At 37.9% G+C, this 23,002-nt stretch overlaps 1 protein-coding gene across 1 annotated transcript in view; it reads right to left on the reverse strand.

Moving 5' to 3' along the window:
* Positions 1 to 177: 177 nt before the first annotated feature.
* Positions 178 to 23,002, reverse strand: part of tmtc3 (transmembrane O-mannosyltransferase targeting cadherins 3) — a 43,738-nt gene continuing 20,913 nt past the window's right edge. Inside the window, exons 7-14 of the mRNA XM_051099268.1 lie at positions 21,248 to 21,500; positions 14,216 to 14,364; positions 14,012 to 14,132; positions 13,694 to 13,805; positions 12,235 to 12,338; positions 9,266 to 9,435; positions 8,436 to 8,662; positions 178 to 3,212 (exon numbers count right to left, since the gene is read on the reverse strand). Of these exons, the coding sequence (XP_050955225.1) occupies positions 2,338 to 3,212; positions 8,436 to 8,662; positions 9,266 to 9,435; positions 12,235 to 12,338; positions 13,694 to 13,805; positions 14,012 to 14,132; positions 14,216 to 14,364; positions 21,248 to 21,500 (2,011 nt within the window). The 3' untranslated portion in view covers positions 178 to 2,337. The remainder of the gene's footprint in view (positions 3,213 to 8,435; positions 8,663 to 9,265; positions 9,436 to 12,234; positions 12,339 to 13,693; positions 13,806 to 14,011; positions 14,133 to 14,215; positions 14,365 to 21,247; positions 21,501 to 23,002) is intronic.

Raw genomic sequence — 23,002 nt, forward strand, 5'->3', positions numbered from 1 at the left:
GCTCCATGCTGAAACCTGAGGCCTTCACAACAAAGAGAATGACAGTTACAGCCTTTGGGCAGCACGCGAGTCAAAGGCGCGAGCCGGTACTCTTGGACCGTGTGGATTTTGCAGATCAAAAAATGATCATGTCACAATCGCCAGAATGCATAAAAAGCAGCATTTATGAGACAAGAGTGACGCAAGTCATTTTTATTAGAAAACCGTAGATCCCATCACCACTCGTAAGTCAACATTAGTCCAAATGAAAAGGTAAATGCTATAAATCAAGACTGCATTCGGGGTGAAAGCACAGCTTGCGTAAACATGGGAGGAAAGAGTCCTAAAATGTGAAGATTCAAGCTGAGCTGAGGGAAGCTTGAAATATGACACATCACAGAGAGATGATTTAGTGGGAAATGGACCTCTTAAAAAGACTTGAACTCCAAAACTACATATTTGAAGATTAATATGATACAGCCATGTAAAGCTGTCCTTATAAACTATCAAACTGACAATGAAAGAAAGATTCAGATGCACAGATGTTGCCAAACGAAAGGGCAAACAGGTGTAGTAATTCAGATTCAACATCTTAAACTGGTGAAACAGCAGAGTCGGCTACTTTTTGCTACTTGAAGTGGCTTTATTAATTTAATGCAACAAAATAACACCTCATATGTGCCCCACATTAGTGTTAATATGCTAGTGTTGTTGAATATATAGAAATGCACTCCCATTGAGGACTCGGTGAGCTCTCAGGTGGCTTTTTCCCTGTTAAGATCTTCAGAAAGGTCAAAGGAGATAGAAGAAGATATTTCAGGGCCTGCCTTCAAAGTAAACAGAAAAATGGCGAAAGCATTCCAGCGAGAGCATATGGTTGCTTCGGCTTCACAGGAAACAATACACCCGACTCGACTGTAAGCGAATATTTGAAGTTCATCTGCAGCACATTAAAATACTGAAGTAACACATTGGCGTAGAAAACGAATGATTGATTCTTTCCAAATACAAAAGCTAAAAGAACCCACAAAAAAAATTATGGTCTACGCTGTGATGTTCACCATATTAAATGGCCATTTCACCCAAAAGCGACACTTGTCATCATTTACTCGTACCCATGTCGCTCCAAACACATATAAAACACATTTCTAAGAACTGTACTGTTCATTCCTGTCAAAGCAATTGCAATGAATGTAAAATGCGCCATTTTGTCTTTTGAAGACATATGGTAACTTCGCCTGAGGAGAAACAGCGCAGTTAAAGTAATTCGTGAAAAATCGGCCTCTCTAGCGAGCAGTTACCTGCTGCAACCGAATTGCTGATACTGATTCAAAAATGAATCATTCAGAGAACTGTAATAACGAGTCATTTATTGAGCTTAAGTGAAGTTGGAATAAAAAAAGTCTTATGTTCTAGAAGTAGTAAGTCATACAGGTTTTGAACGACATGAGGGTTAGTAAATGATGACAGATGTTTAGTTTTGGGTGAATTATTCCTTTAAGGTTTCAAACGTTTTTCTGCTTATAGCCTGATTTTAATGTTACGCTAAGGTCTTTGTGGGGAGAACAAGAAACAGAGCGTGAAGCCACGGAAACCTTAAAAGAAAAGGAAAAAGTCTGCCTCTGCATGACCAATCTGTGAAATCAGCGAGAGGCCAAAACAGTATGTGAGCCATACAGAAATAAAATTCCAGAAGCCTGCATAAAGAGGGCTGGAGAAGGGAGGTGACCCTAATTCAGAATGAGATTATGTCAGAGGATATAATTAAACACTGACACCGTTCGGTGTCAAAATTAAAACAAAACAACAGCAATAATGACACATGTACGAAGAGCAGCGGAGAATTGGAGGAAGTGCAGTGATGTCATGCAAAAAGCGGGAGGGTCCTGCTGAGCTAAATTACAACAGGACCACCCGGAGGCCTTGTTATTAAATGGGCTGGCTGATAAATCAATATCATTTTTGATTATAAGTAATACTTGCCAGTGGTCAATACACAAAAGTGACAAAAACTAATCCAGTGACTCAAATATATAGACAATCATAAATAAACGATATGGTAAAATATGATTTTTTTTTGCAGGGTTTCTTTTAAAAACGTACCTAATTTTGTGCTTTCTCAGCGCATGTTGTGAGCGCACACCTCTTTTCATTTTCAGCCAAACAGCTTTACATAATTAAAGCTGTGGGAAAAAGAGGTATACCACACAATATATAAAAGACACAAAACAATCAAAACAAAAGCGCCACGAAACATGCATAAACAAGGGCTCATTTGAAAAAACAAAAAGAGAGAAGAGTCTCGTTCTTGCGCTTTAAATAGTTATAAAAATAGTGTGGTGTGGTTGATAAACAAGGTTAATCGCTGCTTAATATGCGTTCAATCTCCTCCAGTCTCTTCAAGGCAGCCGCCCTTTTCTTTTCTATATCTTTAATCTCTTTTGTGGATTTGCTCTTAGTCCGCTTGTCAGGCTGGCCCGCATCCAGCTTCTTTGATTGGCCGTGGCCCTGGCCGCTGACGCCTTCTGTGGGGGAGGATTTCCTCAAATTCTTCTCTTTCCTGGCCCCCTCCTCTGCTTCTGAGGCAACTCCCTGCCCTTCCTCCTCCTTCGTTTTGTCCTGTTGTTGTTGTTGCTGCTGCTCTTGCTGTTTGTCTGATGCACTACCACCTTCAGCCGGTGCAATCGGCTGGCCCGCGGCGCTCATGGCGGCCATTTTGTTGCGTACGATGGCGAGGTGCCGTCGGATGTACTCTTCGTGTGGGGCCATGGCGAGACTCTCCACCAGACAGCGCTCGGCACGCTGGAGCTCCCGTTCTTCAAAGTACACCACGCAGAGGTTATGCTTGGCTTGCACGTTGCTTTGGTCCATGTTCAAGATGCGTTCAAAACAGGCTTTGGCGCCACGCGTATCTTTGCGGTGGTTCATGAGGATGTCTCCCTTGAGGATCAGGCCTTTGACGTGCTCCGGGTGGTACCGCAGCAGCTCTTCAAGCACCGGGAGTGCATCCAGTTCACGCTGTGACTGAGAGTAGAGTAGGGCCAAGTTAAACAATGCGCTGCGGAAGCCGGGTTGCAGCCGAATAGCCTCCCGCATCCAGTGCTCGGCCTCTTCGTTCTCATTTGCGTCCATCGCCAGCATGCCTAAGTTGAAGTAACCATTAGCATCGTCTGGCTCCTCTTTCACGTAGGTGAGAAAGCGACGATTCGCCTCTGGACGAAATTTCGCCTCGCCTATTGAAGAACAACAACATCAGATGGTGCAAATATTATAAGTATTTAAAGAATCCTTAATGCAAAAATCATGTTTGAACATAGTTCACTCTTATATATATATATATATTTTTTTAATAATCCCAATAAATTATAAACAGTTTCTCTGAACACTCGATTCACATAATCGTAGGGAAAAAGTCCCGCCCATTTGTGACAATCTCTGCCCTTTCAGCATAGACACAGCCTTGAGTGAGAAACCATTAGTGAAGACAGTCATGCATTTTTTGCATTGTTTTGTTTATGAATGAATGAATGTGCGTTTTTAAATGAATCTAGTGAGTCGATGATTCAATCAGACCGTTGAATCAGCCGTTTGAATCAAATGAATTAATGATTCAGTAATTAAATCAGTGACTTGCCGCCACCTACTGCAGTTTTAGTTTTGATTTTCTTTTTTAAGTATCTTTTCAGTTAATTAAATCATTTAATATTTCTACATTCAAAATTTTATATTTAAAACATTAATCTCAACATGAATTTAGAAATTTGATTGCACTCATGCCACCTCTAAGCCTCATTAAGCATGAAAATACAGCTACAAGCCACTTTTGTGTTTTTCTGTGCCACCTCTGTAGTACAAAATAATTTTGTTAATACTGATTTCATTTAATTTGTAACATATTCTTGTTCTACTTGTTCTTATTCTATTGTTTAAATTATAAATTCTAAAAAAACGTATAAAATTATATATATATATATATATATATATATATTTTTTTTTTTTTTTTTTTTTTTTACAAATTTGTCATAAAACATGATATTTAATAAAGTTAGGAAAATGCCATTACAGAGGAAAAACAGAATTCCCCTGTAAATCACTTTAAGGAGTCAAATATCACCTCGTAATGGAAAGACTAATTTTTGATTTCTTGATTAGAAGGTGCTCCTGAAATTTTGAGTGTGCTCCTACATTTTTGATGTTAGGAGCAAAAAGAAAAGTAAGCGTAAAGCCCTGCAGTGTTTTTGTGCAAATTTAATTTTCGAAGGAAATGTCCCGGAAAAAAAATCTGTAAAGTCCCCTATATGTGTAGGGATCAACACCAGTGCTTTTGTCCATGAACGTCAACTGCAGTATCACATGTTTTTTTCCAAATCACCTTTCTGAAAGAGCTTCCTGGAACTCTGTAAGGCTAATATTGCTAAAGCTACCATTGTCTCTGCCTGTTTTCACTGATGCTTTCACGTGGTACCTATTGTAAATAGGAATGTGGTAGTTTAAAATTGCACATGAAAGCAATGTGAACTCTACCGCTTAAATTTGTCAAGCTCATAATCGCAAGTGGGGCTTATAAAGATAGCACGCGATGGTGTTATTTATAATTACACCGTGCTCCCATCTGTGTAATTCATACAATTTATTATGCACAGAACAATCAGATGACTAGTCTCAGCCTCAGACGTCATGCCCACGGAACGTTGGCTAAACGTCGGATGTATATGGCACACTTAGCTGGAAACACTTCAAGAGTTTCGAAGTAGTCATCTGATTTGGTTAGATTTTACAGGATTTCCGGGAGACGTGTGTGTCGCGTTCTTTAACGTTCCATCTGGAAACAACAACGCCGTGGCGCCAAGCCCCCTCACGAAAGAAAAAAGCTGTCGTGTCTACAGCTGTGATGACGAGCGCCTATTAGGATCAACTAAACGCTGGATTTTCAAAAGTTCGCAGTTTAGAATCTTTAAAATATGTCCGGGAGTTTTACACTGTTATTACACTGTTATTGTGGCGACATTTCCACATCCCTAAACATGACGCGGCACAAAAAGAAATGTGATTGGTTGCTTTACCTGTCAGTCATATGGCCTCTTGGGCGGGCTTTGGCCAAGCGGCCAAAGTTCCCAGACCTTCTGCCGTCAGTCTGCTGTTAGTCTGGCTACACGAGACTATCAGATGACTGACTTTTAAACCGATTCTGGTTCGAACATATAAGGCTGAACACCGCTGCTGAGAGTTTCTAACATTTTCAGAGCGTGAGATTTTTACCAGCTCTTGTAACTCTGCCCTCTTCTGAAAAGGGGGCCGGGAGCACCAGCTCATTTGCATTTAAAGGGACAAACAAAAATAACGTGTTTTGGCTCATACTCTAAAAGTGTCAATTTTAACAAGCTATAAAAAATTATCTGTTGAGTATTTTGAGCTAAAACATCACACACTCACACAGAGACTTATGTTACATCTTGTAAACAGGAACATAATAGGTCACCTTTAATTGTTTTTGTTTGTTTAATAATAAAAAACAAAAATAAACAAAAGTGACTAGTTGAACAGCTAAACAATTTAGGAGAACCCTTATTGCTGCTTTTTGTGGAGAAAAAATACCAAGTTTAGTTGATACTAAAATAGTTTTGAAAAATACAGTTTTTTTTTTCACATAGAGTATAAAAATGATTTGTTCCATATTATAAAAAGCTTTTTTCACACAAAGAAAGTGAATGTGGGAAATTGTAGTATTGGTAATAAAGCAACCATACCAAAAAAGAAATGAAAAGAGAGTACTGTTACCAGATGTCCTTGATGCTGTAAATCGTTTGGGCAACTGAAGTCAAATAAATTAAAGGGTTAGTTCACCCAAAATTGAATATTCTGTCCTTAATTACTCACCCTCATGTTGTTCCAACCCGCAAGACCTTCGTTCATCTTCAAAAATACAAATTAAGACATCTTTGATGAAATTCGAGAGCCTTCTGACCATGCACAGACAGCAACGCAAATGACACGTTCAAGGCCCAGAAAGGTAATAAGGACATTGTTAAAATAGTCAACGTGACATCAGTCGTTCAAAGTAGTGCCAAGAAATTCTTCAACAGTTCCTTTTCTTCCTTGTCAGTCTTTAAACATATGTAAAAATTACGGTTGAACCACTGAAGTCACATGGACTATTTTAACAATGTCCTTACTACCTTTGCTACCGTTGCTGTCTATGCAGGGTCAAAAAGCTCTTAGATTTCATCAAAAATATCTTAATTTGTGTTCAGAAGATGAACGAAGGTCCTATGGGGTTGGAATGACATGAGGGCGAGTAATCAATGACAGAGTTTTTTTTTTAATTTTTGAGCGAACCATTCCATTAAAATATTGCATATCTAAAAATATAAGTTATTTAGATTTAGTTAATCCACATTAATTAGTTTTATGCATTAATTTTTGTCCAATTTATTAAGCTTTCTTCTTTGTTTGGAGTAATTGGCTCAGTTATTTGGTTTTGTAACAAGATCTACGTTGCTCACCATCCTATGTTGCAACGATAGGGTCAGAACGAGGGTAAGGAGTGTCGGTCAGGTTTTTATCACCCCTTGAAGACTGTTCAAAATAACTACTGTAGGCCGAAAGTAGGGAAACCATGGAAAGCAGGTTATGTTTAAAACAAATTTGCTTTTATTTGAAAACTAATACAGATGGGCACAACTACAAAACCGAATGAAAGAGGCCTGTGAATTGGTCACGAAATGCTTCCTCAGTCACGTGATTAAACTGTCTGTACAACAGGCCTAAAACCATGTGCAAATAGAGCCGTTGTATTCATAGTATTTACACTGCAGCAGCGTAGGTGTGCTAATCTCCGAAAAATGACTAACTAATGCCTCGCTCGAACTGCAAGAATCCATCAGTCTTTCCTGCTATTCAAAGCTAAGAGTAAAAAAAAAACGGCAGAAAACTCAAAGTTAGGGTCAATGAGTCACTTTCAATTTAAACGTATTGCTTTTGGATCAAACGCTAACATTCTTAGGCATGAGAACATGACCGAATTAGGTGAGAGGTTTCTGCCTTTCCTTGAGGTGGCACGCAAAGCATCCATAGGTTAATAACTCGGCTTATGCTTCTGACGTCTAACCTCGTGAATCAAACATTAACTAGCAAACTGTCGCCTTCAAAGAGTTTACTAACACCTCACCGGTTTTTATAATGAATCCAATGTTTTCTGAAGATCAGGTCTGATAAATCAAAAATTAGGGAGTGTATTTTGCAACATTATTTCCCCATAATCCAGTGAGCTGCGTGCACAGGTGGCACTGGATTTTAAAACATCAATGGCACACCTCTGACGCAAATGCTATGATGTGTAAACAAAGATGCATATCCGAACTTGAAGGCATAACAGCATGCATATTTAATGGAGAATGCAACCCAGCAAGGAAAGATAGCGAATGTCGACTGTAAATAAACTTTAATGTGTTGTGAAGGGTATTGATGGATCGGACGATCCTCAAAAGCAAACTGAGTGTGTTTTGCCTTGAGAGCAACCATACATTTGTGTTGTGTTTTGCTTTCTTTCTATATATATTCTCTATTTATTCATTTATAATCATTAATCATTTTATTATTCCATTTAATCATATAATCATTTATAATAATCATTATAGTCATTTATATATTAATTTTATTGATTCATTAACTGATTTGTCATTTATATTATATTATAGTTGTTTTTATATACTTTTATACTTATGATTGTGTGGTTTCAAGGGCTGTTTGTCTTTATGAATAAGAGATAAAAGGGAATGTTTATAGAAACTCAAGGTTTATGGGATGTTGTTGTGAATCAGTTTGGTATAACAACACTTGTTGGATTTGTGTTCTTCAGACGAAGTCTGAGCATTCAGACATACGCAACTAAGTCTATTCATTAAAAAAAAAAAAAAAAGCTCCTGTTTACCGTCCTTACTTTGTCTCCTGCTTCTGCTATTCACTTTTACTGGCTTTTTCCTCAGTCAACGTCTTGGCTGATAGAAGACTGTTAATAGTGTTAACTGTTAATAGGTATTTTGGGTACCAGACAAGACCTCTTGTTAACAGGGTTTGGGTATTAGACTACTCTGCTGACGAGTTGTTATGTTACCGGACAAACTGGATCTGGTGTCCGGGGCTGGATCTTAATCGTCTAGGCATGGAGACAGTGATCTAACAGTATTAATGATAAAACATAATATTTATATGCATTTGCATGCTTTTTGTACATGGTTTAGCAGCATGCCAACAAAGTCCTGAAAAGTATGTTTGTTTAATCGAATATTCCACCTTTAGCTTTTGCGAGTTCAGTGTTGCGTGCCACGCAAAATTGCTGCTCTTGTAGAGCGTTCCAAATTGCTAATGATGTTTTATGGTAGTTAGGATGCTTAGGAGGCAGCAGCCTATACAGGCGGCTCACTAGCTTTTGTACAAATCTAATCACGTCTACACACCTGATTCTTGCATGAGAAGCGCTGAGTTGAAGAGTGCCAGTTTGTGGCGCGGATTCAGGTCCAAGGCGCGATTGAAGTTTCTCAGAGCCTCCGAGGGGTCCTTCATCTCGATGTTGACAATTGCCAGATTGTACCAGAGGTCTGCATTGGTGTGGTCCAGCTCCAGCGCTCGTAGGTAGGCGTCCTTCGCCTCACTGGGCTTGTTCATTTTCAGCAGAAGCTCCCCTCTGAGATGTGAGAGAAACAGAAAGACATTTTTGGAATACCGCTTGCAGGACATCTTGGAAATCTAACACACATGTACAACGAGAAAGATCAGTTTCTTATATTTTCTTAGTAAATAGTACGAGTAATACAAATGTTTTGGCTTTGACTTTATTCCTCAGTTTGCTTTGTACTGTTTTCACAGTGTGGCTGAGAGAAGTCTTGACGCTTATGAGAACCAAGGCATTCCTGTAAATCCACTTTCAATAGCTTATCTGATCAACATTTCATTAACAGGATGAGACATGTAGAGAGAATTACGAAGTGTGAAAGCTAAGTAAATTTTCACTTGATGCAAAATGTTACAAAAACAGTGAACACCCAATACTTTCTTAATATGGCATGTGATTTTCTTTCGGATGGCATGATGGGTGTGAAACTGTAAGACACGGGTGCTCAATTCTTTAACAAGATTGTATCTCTTGAACATCATCCAGTGTATACATGGGCTAAAAAAACGACTTTCAGTAACCTCATCAAAGCCAAACTGTCTCATTTGGCCATCTCAGCAAGCACGCAAGCATACAAACACATTTTTGACCCTGTCAGCATGAACAGAGACTTGCCGACTGATGTAGGCTTGCTTGAAGTCTGGTCTCATGCTGATGGCCTGTCTATAGAGTTGGTCGGCTTCCTCGAGGCGGGAGTCATTCGCCCGAATTAGGTTCGCCAGGTTAATGTAGACGTTTAGATGGTTGGGGGCCACACGGGTAGCATACTTTTTTCCTGGAATGATCTGCCAATGTGTTTTGAAAAGGTCAGCCAAGGTTTTAAACATTTATACACATTTGACTCCAAGGATAACAATAATATATTCAGCATTCTATACATTCCAACATGAAATAAAGACCCATGTGAAGGTAAAGGCTATAGGGTTGTGCTGTAATAGACGATAGAATCATGTATCGACGATAGTCAGAGATCGCTGATTCCTTTGACGATATCAAGATGATTATTATTATCCTTCAAAACTGCTATAAACACAAGCATTGACTAGAGTGTCATGGTGGCCACGTCGGAGCCGTAACACCCTGCAGGTGTGTGCAATGTAAATAAGGAGTAAGAGATTTATGCATTATACAGTGTGGATAGCTTCACAGATTAAAATGGGCCAATGTAACCTCGTTTTCTGTAGCTGCTTTTTGAATAACTGAGAAAAATGTAAGCATTATAATTAGTAACTTACAATGTTTCTATTAAATTGTTATGTTGAATACAAACATTAAAAACATTTAGCCTTATGCTGGTGTGGGTTCATTTTCTGGCAACGAATGGAAGTAAATAATTAAATAAATTGGCACTATAATTAGGGCTGTGCCCTAACAGTCGACTAACCATTAGTCGACGAGAAGAGGCTTGGTCAACCAAAATTTTATTAGTACTGTTCTGTATGTAGTAGCAACTTTACATGGCAGCTCAATCTAATGTGAGCCTAGAAAAATGTGCGCTATTTAAGTGTCTGTGCGGAGTATGGAAGCTGAACAGTAGCGCGCTAACTGCATGACAGATGGAGGCGCCGGTGCCCTCACTTGCTCTTAAAATACTCCATTTTTGGTCGTACAGATAAAAGTAATACATCTTTTGAATCTGTAAAGACTATGTTTATTTCTGTGCACTCAGAATAACAACAAAACGTTACGCTTTTGTAAAATGACTTGAAACTTCGAAACTCTGTATACTTGCCTTACAGATATGAAAAATACATCTATAGAGAGTGAAATGTCTACTTTTTTAAAATGAACTAATTTAAATAGAAAAAAATATTCTTAATTATATAATCTGAAAGAAATATGTATACAGGCGCATCCGCTAGTGCGGAGATGACGTGCGTCACTGACTTCATCTCTTTTGCTGAAAACAAAGAAAGCACTAGTTTATCAATAAATTATTAAAACGTTAATGCAGTCTACTTGCTGTTTTTTCCCTGATACATTCATAATTATTATATCTAAAAGTGAACCCCGGGTATTAATACTTGTTTGGCTTAATATAACAAATGATGTCTCTTTGAAATATGTAAAAGAAAACTCATGAAAGATTTTAACATTTTAAAAAAAATCAACATCGTTTCATACATATTTTAGACTTTGGGGGCGCCATTATTTCGATTAGGTGAAATGGTTGCACGCTGTGAGCTGCTGGCGCTACCTGTTGCTATTTTTTTTTTTTTTTTAATCGCAACACAACTCGGAAAATAAAATACTGATGTACGACAGGTACTGAAAGAGCTTACAAGTGTAGACTTAAACCAAATGCCATACCATCAGTTTTCCCCACAAGGAGTCTAAACGGCCACAGATATCGAGGGAAATCCACACCGAGAAACTCCATCAGTGGCTGCGGTGTCATGACAAGCGTTGGCACATTTACATCCTGCCAGGATGGCATCTAGCGTTTCTTGTCTCTGCTCTTTCAGTAGCTGTGGTTACTAAAAGCTTCAAAAGGTATCAAGGCTAAAGTGGAGAGAACAGAGATGTGGGTCTTTTGGAGGTTTTATTCGTCCATAAGCATCCTCCCATTCTTTTTTCCTCTTCTTATCGCTAGGAAAGCAGTGAAGACTAACATTGCTTCTCTTGTTGCCCTTCGACTGAAAATTACAACCAAAAGCCGCACAATGTGGCATCGGATCAGTATTTTATTTTCCGATTTGTGTTGCAGTCAAAATAGCAGCAGGTACTGCCAGTAACTCATCAAGTGCAACCATATCATGTCATCGAAATAATAGCGCCCCCCATAGTTTAAAAAAAATATGTATAAAATGACATGGATTTTCTGGTGACATGGTTTTATATTTTTATTCAGCTTGGATGCATTAACTTGATCAAAAGTGATGGTAAAGACATTTATAATGTAACATAAGGATTTAACATAAATGTTTTTTTTCTGTTAAGAAAAAAAAAAAAAAAAAAAAAAAAAATCAAGATTTCCACAAAAATATTTAGCAGCAAAACCACTTTCAACACAGATAATATTTAGGGGTATACTAGCATATGATGAACACTAACACACATGGACTAAAAGCCACAAACTATTTATTTTTCAGCGCTGACAGTCTTTGACTTTATTTATGGCTTTTTCTGCCTTTTATTAATAGAAAAGAGAGAAAGAGGGAACAAAATCGCAGACCTTTTAACAGTCCCCGGCAGCCAATAACTCAGACCAAAACTTCCCTTCAAATTCGATCAACTTCTTTAAAATTACAGATGGGTTTGTTGGGTTTTGTAATATTCAGACAGTGATGGTTTATCTTGAGATCTTCTTATGGCGAGCAACACAGTGGCTGTGCAAACTTAAAATTGTTGCATTTGGCTCAGGGGAATGCAGTAGAGGAGAACAGGAAAGGAGGTAACAAGTTTTCTTGTGCTGGACTGCAAATCATATCTGAACGGCATTGATATCTACCAATGAACAGAAGAATGCTTAGAAGATTATTGTGGCTTGAAGATGAAAGCATTTCACCATTCATATCAAAGTTTGTTGACGACCCAAAAATAAACAAAAAGTCCCTTTTTCTTACTGATACGGGAATTCATACCTGTGGCATAAGGGATTTTGCAATCAGATACGCCTCTTCTGCCTCTCTGGACCGGTTTAGGTTCTTGTACGTTCTCCCCACATTCATGTGGGCCCCAATGTCATCTTAGAAGAGGACACAATGTTTAGTATAGAGTCATAAATCAAGAAAATAGCACAGACCAAACCTTAAAGACAGTAGATAGTGGAATGTGAATTATACGGCCTGAGTGCAACAAATAATAAGCGTTAGAGGCAGCTGACCAGTTTAATACACAGTTGGGATGAGAACTGGCGGGAGAGGCCAGGAAAAGGAAAAGCACCTCCTGTGAAAGCGCTCCCTTTACAACCTTTTACTGCCATGTGGCCTATGTAACCTCAAACAACAGAGAGCTAACCAAGAGTGCCGGTAGGTTTTGATGTGTCAAGCTGATAGCGCTACCAGCATTTTCTAAGAAACGCCTCGACTCACTCAAGCAGTATGAGTTTTTGTTATGAGAAGCAAACTGACGCGTATAGATAGCCTGCCCAGGATTTCCTCACTCATTAATGTGCTTACAAAGTCAATCTGGGAAAAACACATCTTGGGTGGTGGATCTCCAAAGTCACGTTAGCTCAACAAACCAACATAATCTAAACAATTAAAGTTAATAGTCTAATGCCTTTGGCAGCCACAGCCGTCTACAGCCATCAGGTACAAAACCTAAATCCTCATCTTCTCACGTCAAATCCCTAAATCCACATATTCTCAGGACACCAAAGTGCGAAAATACTTTTATACGCCAATGTTTTCATACAGTCCCAAGAAATACTACATAAACTACTCCTCGCTAACTTAAACACAATTTGAAATTGTCTTTACCAACAAGCCTTCAAACTTACAATAATAAAGCAGAATTTCCCACACCTCCCTGAAATAACATATCCAATGGTGAGTTTTGTTTAAAATAAGCTTCATGTTCACTTCCTCTGCCAATATTTTAGAAAGAACTGATGGAAATATTACACACGCAAGTCTTTTTAGTATTTTGTGTCTGAAGAAAACAATGTGGACAAAATCATTCCCAGAGACATGCTATCATTTATCATTAGCACATTTGCCTAAAATGACTCTGTAAAAACAACTTCAAGTCAACATAAATTAAGATGGGCCTCATTTACTTTCTTAATACTGTCATTGTGAATGATCCATTAGTGCTTAAGTTTGTTTTCTCAAACTTTAATTAAAATGTAACAACTTGCTCTTCTTCTGAAACAACTTTCCTTTTTGCCGACGCCACACGCACCATTAGAAACATCAACTAATAGCCAAAAGGCTCCATTATGAGAATGTACCGCTCTCCACTCCAATAAATTCCCATTGGAAAAAATCCCCATCCACAATTTTTTTTTTTTTTCATATTAAATAACCTGTTTCATGCACAATTACGCAAGCAGAATAGTCACGTTTGCTAAAAAGCCAACCTTGCTCAGTCAATTACCTGGTTGCACTCGTGTGGCCTGAAGGAAGTATCTCAAAGCTCTCTCATAGCTGTTCTGATTCTCCAAAGCATGCCCGACATTGTTCCAGAGTTTGGCGTTGTTCCTGTTCACCTGGTGGAAAACAATTTTGAAATCTTTCAGGCCATGCTGACATTACAAATCATAATATCCAGACATCATTCATTGTACTGACATAAGGCAGCGAGCTGGATTGTTTCAGTAAGTAATGATCTCAAAACACAAGCATACAATATGTATGAGCCTGTGGCCAGATGTGCATCCATAAATAAATAATGTGTCCTTGGATGTGTTCATACTTTCAGTGCAGATGTAAAAAGCGTGTATTCGGATTCCCAATCCCAGTTTCTGTTAAAAGTCTTCACAGCGTGTGTTGTTAGAAGAACTCCCATGAGCAACCAAGAGATTTTCTTCAGGCCTCTGGATAATGTCACAAAAACAAGGAGTGAGTCTCTGAACAAGTCATTTAAAAGTAATAAACTATCTGCTTATAGAAAGTTTACCCTCTTTGGGACAGGAGTTTAAATCCATGGGCTACCAAAACACAAAATCCCATGCTGGGTACGTACAGGACCCTTTCAGCCACAACAAAGCCAACAGGGAAAAACAGGTTGGATGCAGGAATAAATGGGAGGACGATCAGCGACAGTGCCTAAAGGACACAAAAAGACCAGAGAAATTGTGCTAAACAAATATGGAAATCTCTAGTACATACATATTTCTTGCTTTAAAATAAAGTACATAATCAGTTAAAATCCCCCCTGTAGTCAACATTTTTTATCCCTTAAAACTGATGTTTGATCATCAAAATGACATATTTAAATGTTTTTTCTTGTGAAAATGATTTTCTCATGCCTTAAAAAAGCTTGAATGTAACTCTTCCCCCCTTGCCTCATTTACTATACGTGAATCTATGAATATGCAAATTAGCCCCACCTCCACGCAGTAACACCAGCCAGAGCCCCCTGATTCACTAACTAAACTGTGGTAAACGTGATATAATGGCGAAACATGGATAATGACTGATAAAACTATGTTTTTACTAGCGGACAACTACAGTGGATACAGTGGACCTCAAAATGCCTTGAAGGCTCGAATGCAGCCTAGTTTGTGATTCCAGTTTGAGCCCGCGAGTATATGGTTGTGCTCCATTTAATGTATACGGTTGTGCTCCATTTAATGCTCTATATGCTCTATTAAATGCTCCATTTAATATTTGGTTTTGTTTTGATTTGATATTTTGCATGCTAATGATAGGAATCTATCCTTTGACGTGATTGGTTACTGAAGTTTGTTACGTAGCAAAAAAGGGCTGTTTCAAACCAAAAAAATTCTGGGGCAACCTTTGGGAAACTAGTTTTAAAGAGAAATACTCAGCAATGGTGTTGATTAATGGACTGGCATATTAAAGCATATTAAAAACACCACTTAGACAAATAAACAACGTAAAAATCTTGATTTTCACTACAGGGGGACTTTAATAAAAAGGAAAACACTACGGTGTAGTTTTCCACACTGAACAAAACACTTTCACAACATCTAAAAGCATAGCTCATATCTTAGGTCCCTTCTGGAGACATTTATCATAGGCTATTTACATAACTTCCTTTTGATCTTCAGCAATAACACAGTAAATTACATGGGATATTTGAGCTCACGAACAGGGGTCCGACCCAAAGAGAACGCATTATAAAAAAAAAGGAATAATGGAGAGGAATAATTCTGAAAAATGTGCTGGGTCCTCTTTATTAATGCTTTTTGGTCTTTAACTCTTTCCCCGCCAGCATTTCTGAAAAAAGTTGCCAGCCTTTTTGGTGATTTTCACTAAAAGTTTCATGGTGCCCAGAATATTATGTTGTATGAATCAGAATCAGATCAGAACCTCTACTTTCAAACAAAAAAAAATCTGTTTTGTTCTAGCTGCAAGCATTGTTTTTTTAATCAACACTTGAATGTAGGTAGGTTTTATAAAAAAATTGAGCAAAAACCTGAGAAAAATTGCATTTTTATCAAATACTACATCTGGATCATATTCAGTAATATTATCAAAGCAAATGTGCAGTAGATGGATTGAATCGTGAATTGGCATTTCACTCTGTAACATTAGTCAGTTTTCATTTATATGTGGTTAGTGTTGACGACTGCATTAGTTTTCATATGCATATGCATACATATGTGGCCCTGGACCACAAACCCAGACATAATGGTACATTTTTCAAAAGATTAATACATTATCTGAAGCTGAATAAATAAGCTTTCAATTGATGTAAATCAAAATATTGAGAAAATCACCTTTAAAGTTGTCCAAATGAAGTTCTTAGCAATGCATATTACCTATCAAAAATTAAGTTTTAATATAACTACGGTAGGAAATGTGCAAAATATCTTCATGGAAAATGATCTTAATATAAAATACCATTTAGTGTACAGCCACAGTCTCTCTGTGCAAGCTTCAAGATTTTTTTTTAACTAATCAGATGTTTCTCAAGATATCAAGCCTCCAGACACAGTCCTTGACCACCTACGTGAAAATCATTGAGCATTCAACAATGAAATGACCTGTTTTTTTCCCCTCGCTCTTTGAAATCTAATGAGAGGAAGTAGAAACGCTCTGGCAATCCAATCAGGGATTTGTCTAAGTGGCAACCTTGAGTGGGCAGATAAACGGCCTGGTAAACTGAGAAATTCCATAAGCGAAAAATCTTGGATTTAAATGTTCTCATTGTTTGGTTCAGACAAGCTTGTGCAGGTTTGAATGCTAATCACTTTGGTTTCATAAAGCTTTGTCTGAAACCAAGACCATGAGTTTGATTAATCTGGAACTAAACCCAATTATACATGCTTGACCTGTAGGAAAAGTGCAAGAGAACGACCATCCGCATAACCACGACGGTCCGAGATAATTTCTCTGAACGTTTAAACGGTTTAAACAATTCAACACAAACGAGAACATGTCATTGCAGTGCTCCTCAAACACGGTCCCTCTCATCAAAACCACAAGCAAACACGCCTGTCTTGCACAACGCATGTCAGGCCACAAGATGTAAGATTGGGATTATCGGTTTTATTTACGAAAAGCACCTTATGACAAGGTGATGGATCAGGATTTTTTGAAACGCTGAACCCCTGCAAGGGCACAGCCCTTGGACACCCTGTTTTGAAGAACAAACTTATTTTGTTTTGTCTAGCTACGGCTAATCTCACCCTTTTTATGAGCGAAAGAATCGCTTTTCAAAAGCCCGCTCACTTTTATGAGTTTATCTTCACATAAACCGAAGGGTGTCGTATAGAAGGAGGCCTTTTCAAAATCGAGCCATCCCGAAAAAACAGGGGCATTCATCTGGCACCATGCGGTCGTAAAAGTGAATCGCAGGAATTGGTTTTGGCAGCGGCTTCAGAGTACGTCAAGAACCAAACCGTCAAGGATTTAACAGAGCCGAAAGCGGCAGTACGGGGAACATCATATTTATCCAATTTGCTTGACGCTTCAGAGGCCAAAATCAATCTTGATGAAAGAGGTTTCTGCACAAACAAAAGCTTTGTCTGCGGTTATCATAAGCTCTGCGCTGCATGCTGTTTGGTTGCTTTGGAACGTACCAGAAAAAAAAAACCTTCACAGTCAAATTAGCCAAACTTTCACAACAAAAGTGTTTCCTGTTTGCTCAGAGTGAGTGTCGAGGGTCTGTGCACAGGGAATCATTAAAATAACTAACCATGTCCAAATAAAACAGATTCGGATGAATATCCTCATGCAACCTGTTCTCCGTCTCCTAACTGCGCAGACCAGAGCAAAATGTTAATGCCCAAGCACCTCCCCCTTCTCGCACTGTCCGTTAAAAATGATTTGTGGCCCCCCGGTCTCAAAGGGCGGCCTATGCCAACAGAGCGAGGAAGTTCACCAAACTCTGTTGACAGCGCGTGGAGACGCGGAGGAAGAATTCACGCCGCTGTTACACAACGAACGAGCGGAGAGCTGAACACACAAGACGAAGGGATTTCAACTGTGACACTCTGAACTCGTGGAATCAGTCAGTGGTCCAACATATGTAGACATCAGAGCTACAGAGCCAGACTATAGGACGATAACATCTTATATGACGGACGGAAAAAAAGACGGCTGTAAATTGAGAAGAAAATGCTGTGTGAGACTGATCATTTAAACATGAAATACACGTTGTTGCAAAAGTTCAGCGAGAGGGAAATCTGTGCATTCAGACAGGTGACATTAATCATGCGCTGCGAGTCGCAACAGTTTCCATGAGTTGTAAAAAAAAAAAAAAAAAAAAAAAAAAAAAAAAGCTCCAGAATGCATTGCGCCGTGGGTATGAAATAGCGTGACCAATTTTTAGGTGTACTTGAACTCAATGACTAATACCTTGCCTAAAAATGTACCCATTTTATGCAGTAATTACCATCTGTTTATAATGAAAGCTTCTGACGCACATGCATTTCTAGAAATTAAGTGCCTTCCTTTAACTTCCTTCTAGTTAAAACAGCCAATCGCCTTTTCGGCATTTAGTTTCCACAAGACCGCGCACAAGCTGAAACAGCCTGAAAATACAACTTGAGAGTGATTCGAGTTTAAATAGCAAAAATTATGTTGTCAGATTGTATTACTGATTTGATGTGACTGAAACGTGATCTTGACAAATAAGGTCCAAAATGAATTTGCTCACCAACTGCCAAACGAGAGTAAAAGCTGGCTTCGACAAGGATGTTAATTGTGCATCAGTTGGGTAGCAGTTTCAGGAACTGCAATATAATACTTTTTCTTAAAATGAAATAAGAACAATAGTCCTTATTTGATGAGTGACACAACTGATTCAAATCTAATTTAAAAATACTTTTCTTACTTAGATTTTTTGTCTCGTTTCCAGCCAAAAGATTTTCTAGACGAGGAAAAAAGGATTTTCTAGACAAGCTAAAAATATTGTCTTGTTTTCAGAAAAAAGAAGTCAAAATTAAGTGAGTTTTTGCTTAAAACAACAAACAACTTCTGGCAATGGGGTAAGCAAAACAATCTAGTTTTCTGCTTGAAATAAGATTATTTTGCCTACCCCACTGGCAGATTATTTTGCTTGTTCTAAGCAAAAACTCACTTAATTTTGACTTCTTTTTTCTGAAAACAACACAATTTTTACTTTTCTAGAAAATCCTTCTTCATTTAAAATTTTTTAGGCTGGATATTTTGGCTGGAAACAACACAAAAATCGAAGTAATAAAAGCATTTTTTGCAGTGTTTCGCTTTGAAATGCACAGCGAAAACAGACTTGAAGGGATTAAGCCATATTGTGCTTTCAGTTTAAGTTTGTTTGACAGATACTATCCTGTGATAAAACATAATGGCCCAAATAGAATTAGAATAAGAAGTTTAAACGTGATGCTATCTAGGAAAACCCAACACAATTTTACCTTTTTTAGGTTTTGATACCATATGAAAGCTGGGTTCAAGCCCTTTTCCTGTTTTTATTTTGTCCATAGCTTGAACGTAACAAAAGTTATAGCTATATTAAGTTGGCTGATAGCTATGATTTTCAGGAATGGAATTTTGAGAAAAACGAGTTTAAAGTGAGACGGCTTTCACTTTTACTTCACGGGTTTAACGAGAGCTGTCTGTCAAGTCGGGAGCACTATAACGCATCATTACACAGACTAACGTTACCTTGAAGAGGACAGAGGACATAGACATAGTCTTTTAACTTTTGATCACCCCTTGTATGTCTAAGTAGCACGAATAGTGTACCTTGTAGTTTTACATTTAGAAAAGCGAGTGCAGCGTAACTGTTGGCGCACTGTACATAGATTGTCATCGGACTTCTCCTCATCGTTTAGGGCACTGACATCACCAAGATTGAGCAGATTGAGATGAGTAAGATTGTTTAAGTAAGCAGCTACTTAAGACTGCGTTGTTACGCTCCGCCTTCTCATTATATAAAAAAATAAATAAATAGATTAACCGTTTTTGTGGTGTTAAGAGAAATCACCTCAGCAGTACATTCTTAACATTACAGAAAGACAGTCATTTCTGCTTGCTGCAACAAATCGCTATTTTCTGCACTAACTAAACAAGTTAATTTTGCCAAGATGTTATAGTATAATAATTTAATGAAAACCTAATTTTGACAAAAAAAAAAAAATTGAGATTCGACCAATTTCTCGATTTTCCAGAAAATGTTCCAGTGTGACAGCCGACGGGTTTTCCCAGATCGCGTCACATATATTTTAAAAAATCTACACTTTTTGCCCGCAAGACCCATCGTTTCATATCGTCATGTGGCCATGATGATATCGAGACAGTTTTGCTATCACGATACCAGTATATTGATAATACCATTACACCCCTACTATATGCAACAAACAATAGCAAAATTTTAAAAAGGACCTGAAAATAATAATTATAATTTAGAAAAAATAAATAAATAATAATTGAGTAACATTTAAGGCAGTTGAAAAAGCAACAATGAAAAATAAAGAAAATGTATGGCCAGTAAATTTTCTGAAGTCATCTGCAGTTGATAGTATACTTTTAATATATATTAATAGATAGTATACTTTTTATTTTTGGCCTTTTCGCCTTTATTTTGACAGGATAGATCATAGCTGACAGGAAGCGAAGTGGGAGAGAGAGAAGGAGGTGGGATCGCGAAAGGTCCTCGAGCTGAAATTCGAACTCGGGACACCCGTTGCGCAACGCCGCTGTATGTCGGCACACTGCCCACAAGGCTGTCGGTGCCGACAGATAGTGTACTTTTAAAAAGGATTATGAAAAATTACAAAATGTTTAGAGTCAGTAAGTTTTCTCACTCACCACTGGCAATAAATATATTTTCAAATGAAAAATAATGCAAAGTGAAGAAACCATATCGGCCAGTAAATCATCTCAGTTACCTGGCACTTGCAAAACTTGCAAAAGTTCATCCGTGACCAGTTTTGGAGATTCAAGTATATAGGTTCTGTTCTGCCAGTTGCCAGTATGGAAAATAGCTGAGCCAAGATTGCCTTGGAGAGGAATGACTTACATTTAAAGAGACTTTAGGGATACCAAGCGAGTCTCCTGTAATTTGCTCGAATCCTGTCATTAGCCTCATGCCCCTAAAGCAGATACATCTTACATCTCCAGTTCTTTTTTTTTTTTTTTTTTTTCAATCACATAATGATTGTCTTAGCTTACACTATACCATGAGGAATACTTAATTCAGGACTAGGTTTACTTGGATTCTGGGAAACCAGCTCATGTGCACAGTTCACCCGGTATGGATAAAAACAGCCCTAAATTGTCTCTGACACATTTCAAATAAGGCTGGGGATATGATATATTATTTCAAACTGCTTTTGAATAAACAGTTTCCCCTTTGTGTTTTCTTGTGCATTTATATAGACAACTATAATAAAAAACACAAGAATAAACTCATTCAAGTCATGGTTACAGAAATGCATTTTTTCACTAAACAAAAAGTTCCAAATTACATTAGATGTCTTTGTTCCTTCAGTTGACACATAATCAGATTTTCCACAAGCCCCACCCACAAACATACCATCATGACGATCTTTGCAGAGCTGTGGCCGTACCAAAGGCTGTGATAAGCCAGGAGGCTCAACATGGCGTAAAATACCACCGTGGCGAGGTTACGAGGGTCCAAAAGGGACTCCACAAGGGGGATAGTGCCCATTGTCCAGTCACAACACAGCTCAGAAGGGTTGAGCAGCAGCCAGGCATTTACCGGCAGGAGGTAGTTGAAAGTCAGCTGCCTGGTTGGGGTGGAGCTGACGGCAGCTGGATTATCAAACCTGATGATAAGACGGCAAAAAATTAATGAGTACTCCTCTCCATTAAGACGTACCACACTAGACACCATTCATTTTGAAATGGTTTTATTGAAGAGATAAAAGAGAAATAAAGTGTCAATTAACCGTTAGTGTCAGCCCTACTTGACAACTTGAATTCTTACCATTTTTAACATTCTACACAATTAAGCCCTGAGCTGAGAATACTTTTTAATTTCTAGCTCAGTTCCTGATGTAAAAAGTACCAGTTAATGTAAAATAAAAATAATTAAAAAAAAAAAAAAAGTTGGCTCATCAGCCTTGGTTGAAAGTTTAAAAAAAGTCTCAAGTCTTGAAATTCAAAACTGCAATTTAGTAAACTTACTGTCATTTCGAATTAAATTAAATTTAAAAAAAAAAAAAAAAAAAAAAAAAAAAAACACACACACAATTCAAATTCAAACTCATGAACTGAAAGAAAGCTTGTTCTTGAATTCTGACTTCTGCTCAACCCTGCAAAATACTCCCTCAGACTACGAGTTCAGAACATAACACTTCAAGACATACATTTCTTAGCAAGAAAAAAACCCCAAAACATTTTTATATTCTTTAGTACGCTAATTTACAGCATTTTTTGTTGATCTAATTCAGCCTGTGGCCATTATTCTGCAATGCATCATGTTCCATATGCATGTGAAACCACAAAGAGGTTTAAAGGGATCCAAGCCACATTGAAAAACAGCCAGACTGAATGATAGGCATCAGGCAGCTAAGAAAAAAAAAAAAAAGTCACCAAAACAACACTGGGGCCAAGACTGATCTGTAGAAACAGGCCATTAACTCTGACTCAAGAACCAGATTAAAGTAAAAGTGTTGATGCTCTTTGAATTACAAGCTTTTAAATGTTGATGGTGCATTAAACAGCAACATTTTTTTGGATGATAATGACACGAGCATCCTGTTTTAATAAAAAAAAAAAAAACATTAGTACATTTATACATTTGGTAGAACATTCAACATATACATATTAGTACACATGCTCTTTGGGATTTAAACCCATGAATACCATTCAAACTACAACATTGAAGGTTAGGGGGGAAAACCCAAGTCTAGAAAACTGAAAGTCTTCATTATAAACACTTGCTATATTAATGTTCCTCCTTTCGGAGCTTGAAGCAAATATTTTCCAAATATGAAAGATTTTCACTGTTTGAAAAAGACACAAACCGAAATTTATCACTTGGCTTTCACAAAGGGGTGTGTTTACGGAGAAAGGTTTGAAGGGTGGGAGAGCCAACTGCGAGTATTAAAAATCCAATAAAAACCTTTGCACAACCCTGTCGTAAATCCAGTCTCCTGGAAGAAGAATGTTTTTGTTTTGGCTGAGACGTTTAAATATTATCACAATATTCACAAATACAACACAGGGACAAAATATACTTCGAAAGTATGTTAATCCAACGTATTATGTCTCTAGAGAGCCGTGTGATAACACTAATTCAGGCGGTCGGAGACAGTCGGTGGAT

This window comes from Labeo rohita, chromosome 25 (assembly GCF_022985175.1).
Source record: "Labeo rohita strain BAU-BD-2019 chromosome 25, IGBB_LRoh.1.0, whole genome shotgun sequence".
In the NCBI taxonomy this organism is placed as follows: Eukaryota; Metazoa; Chordata; class Actinopteri; order Cypriniformes; family Cyprinidae; genus Labeo; species Labeo rohita.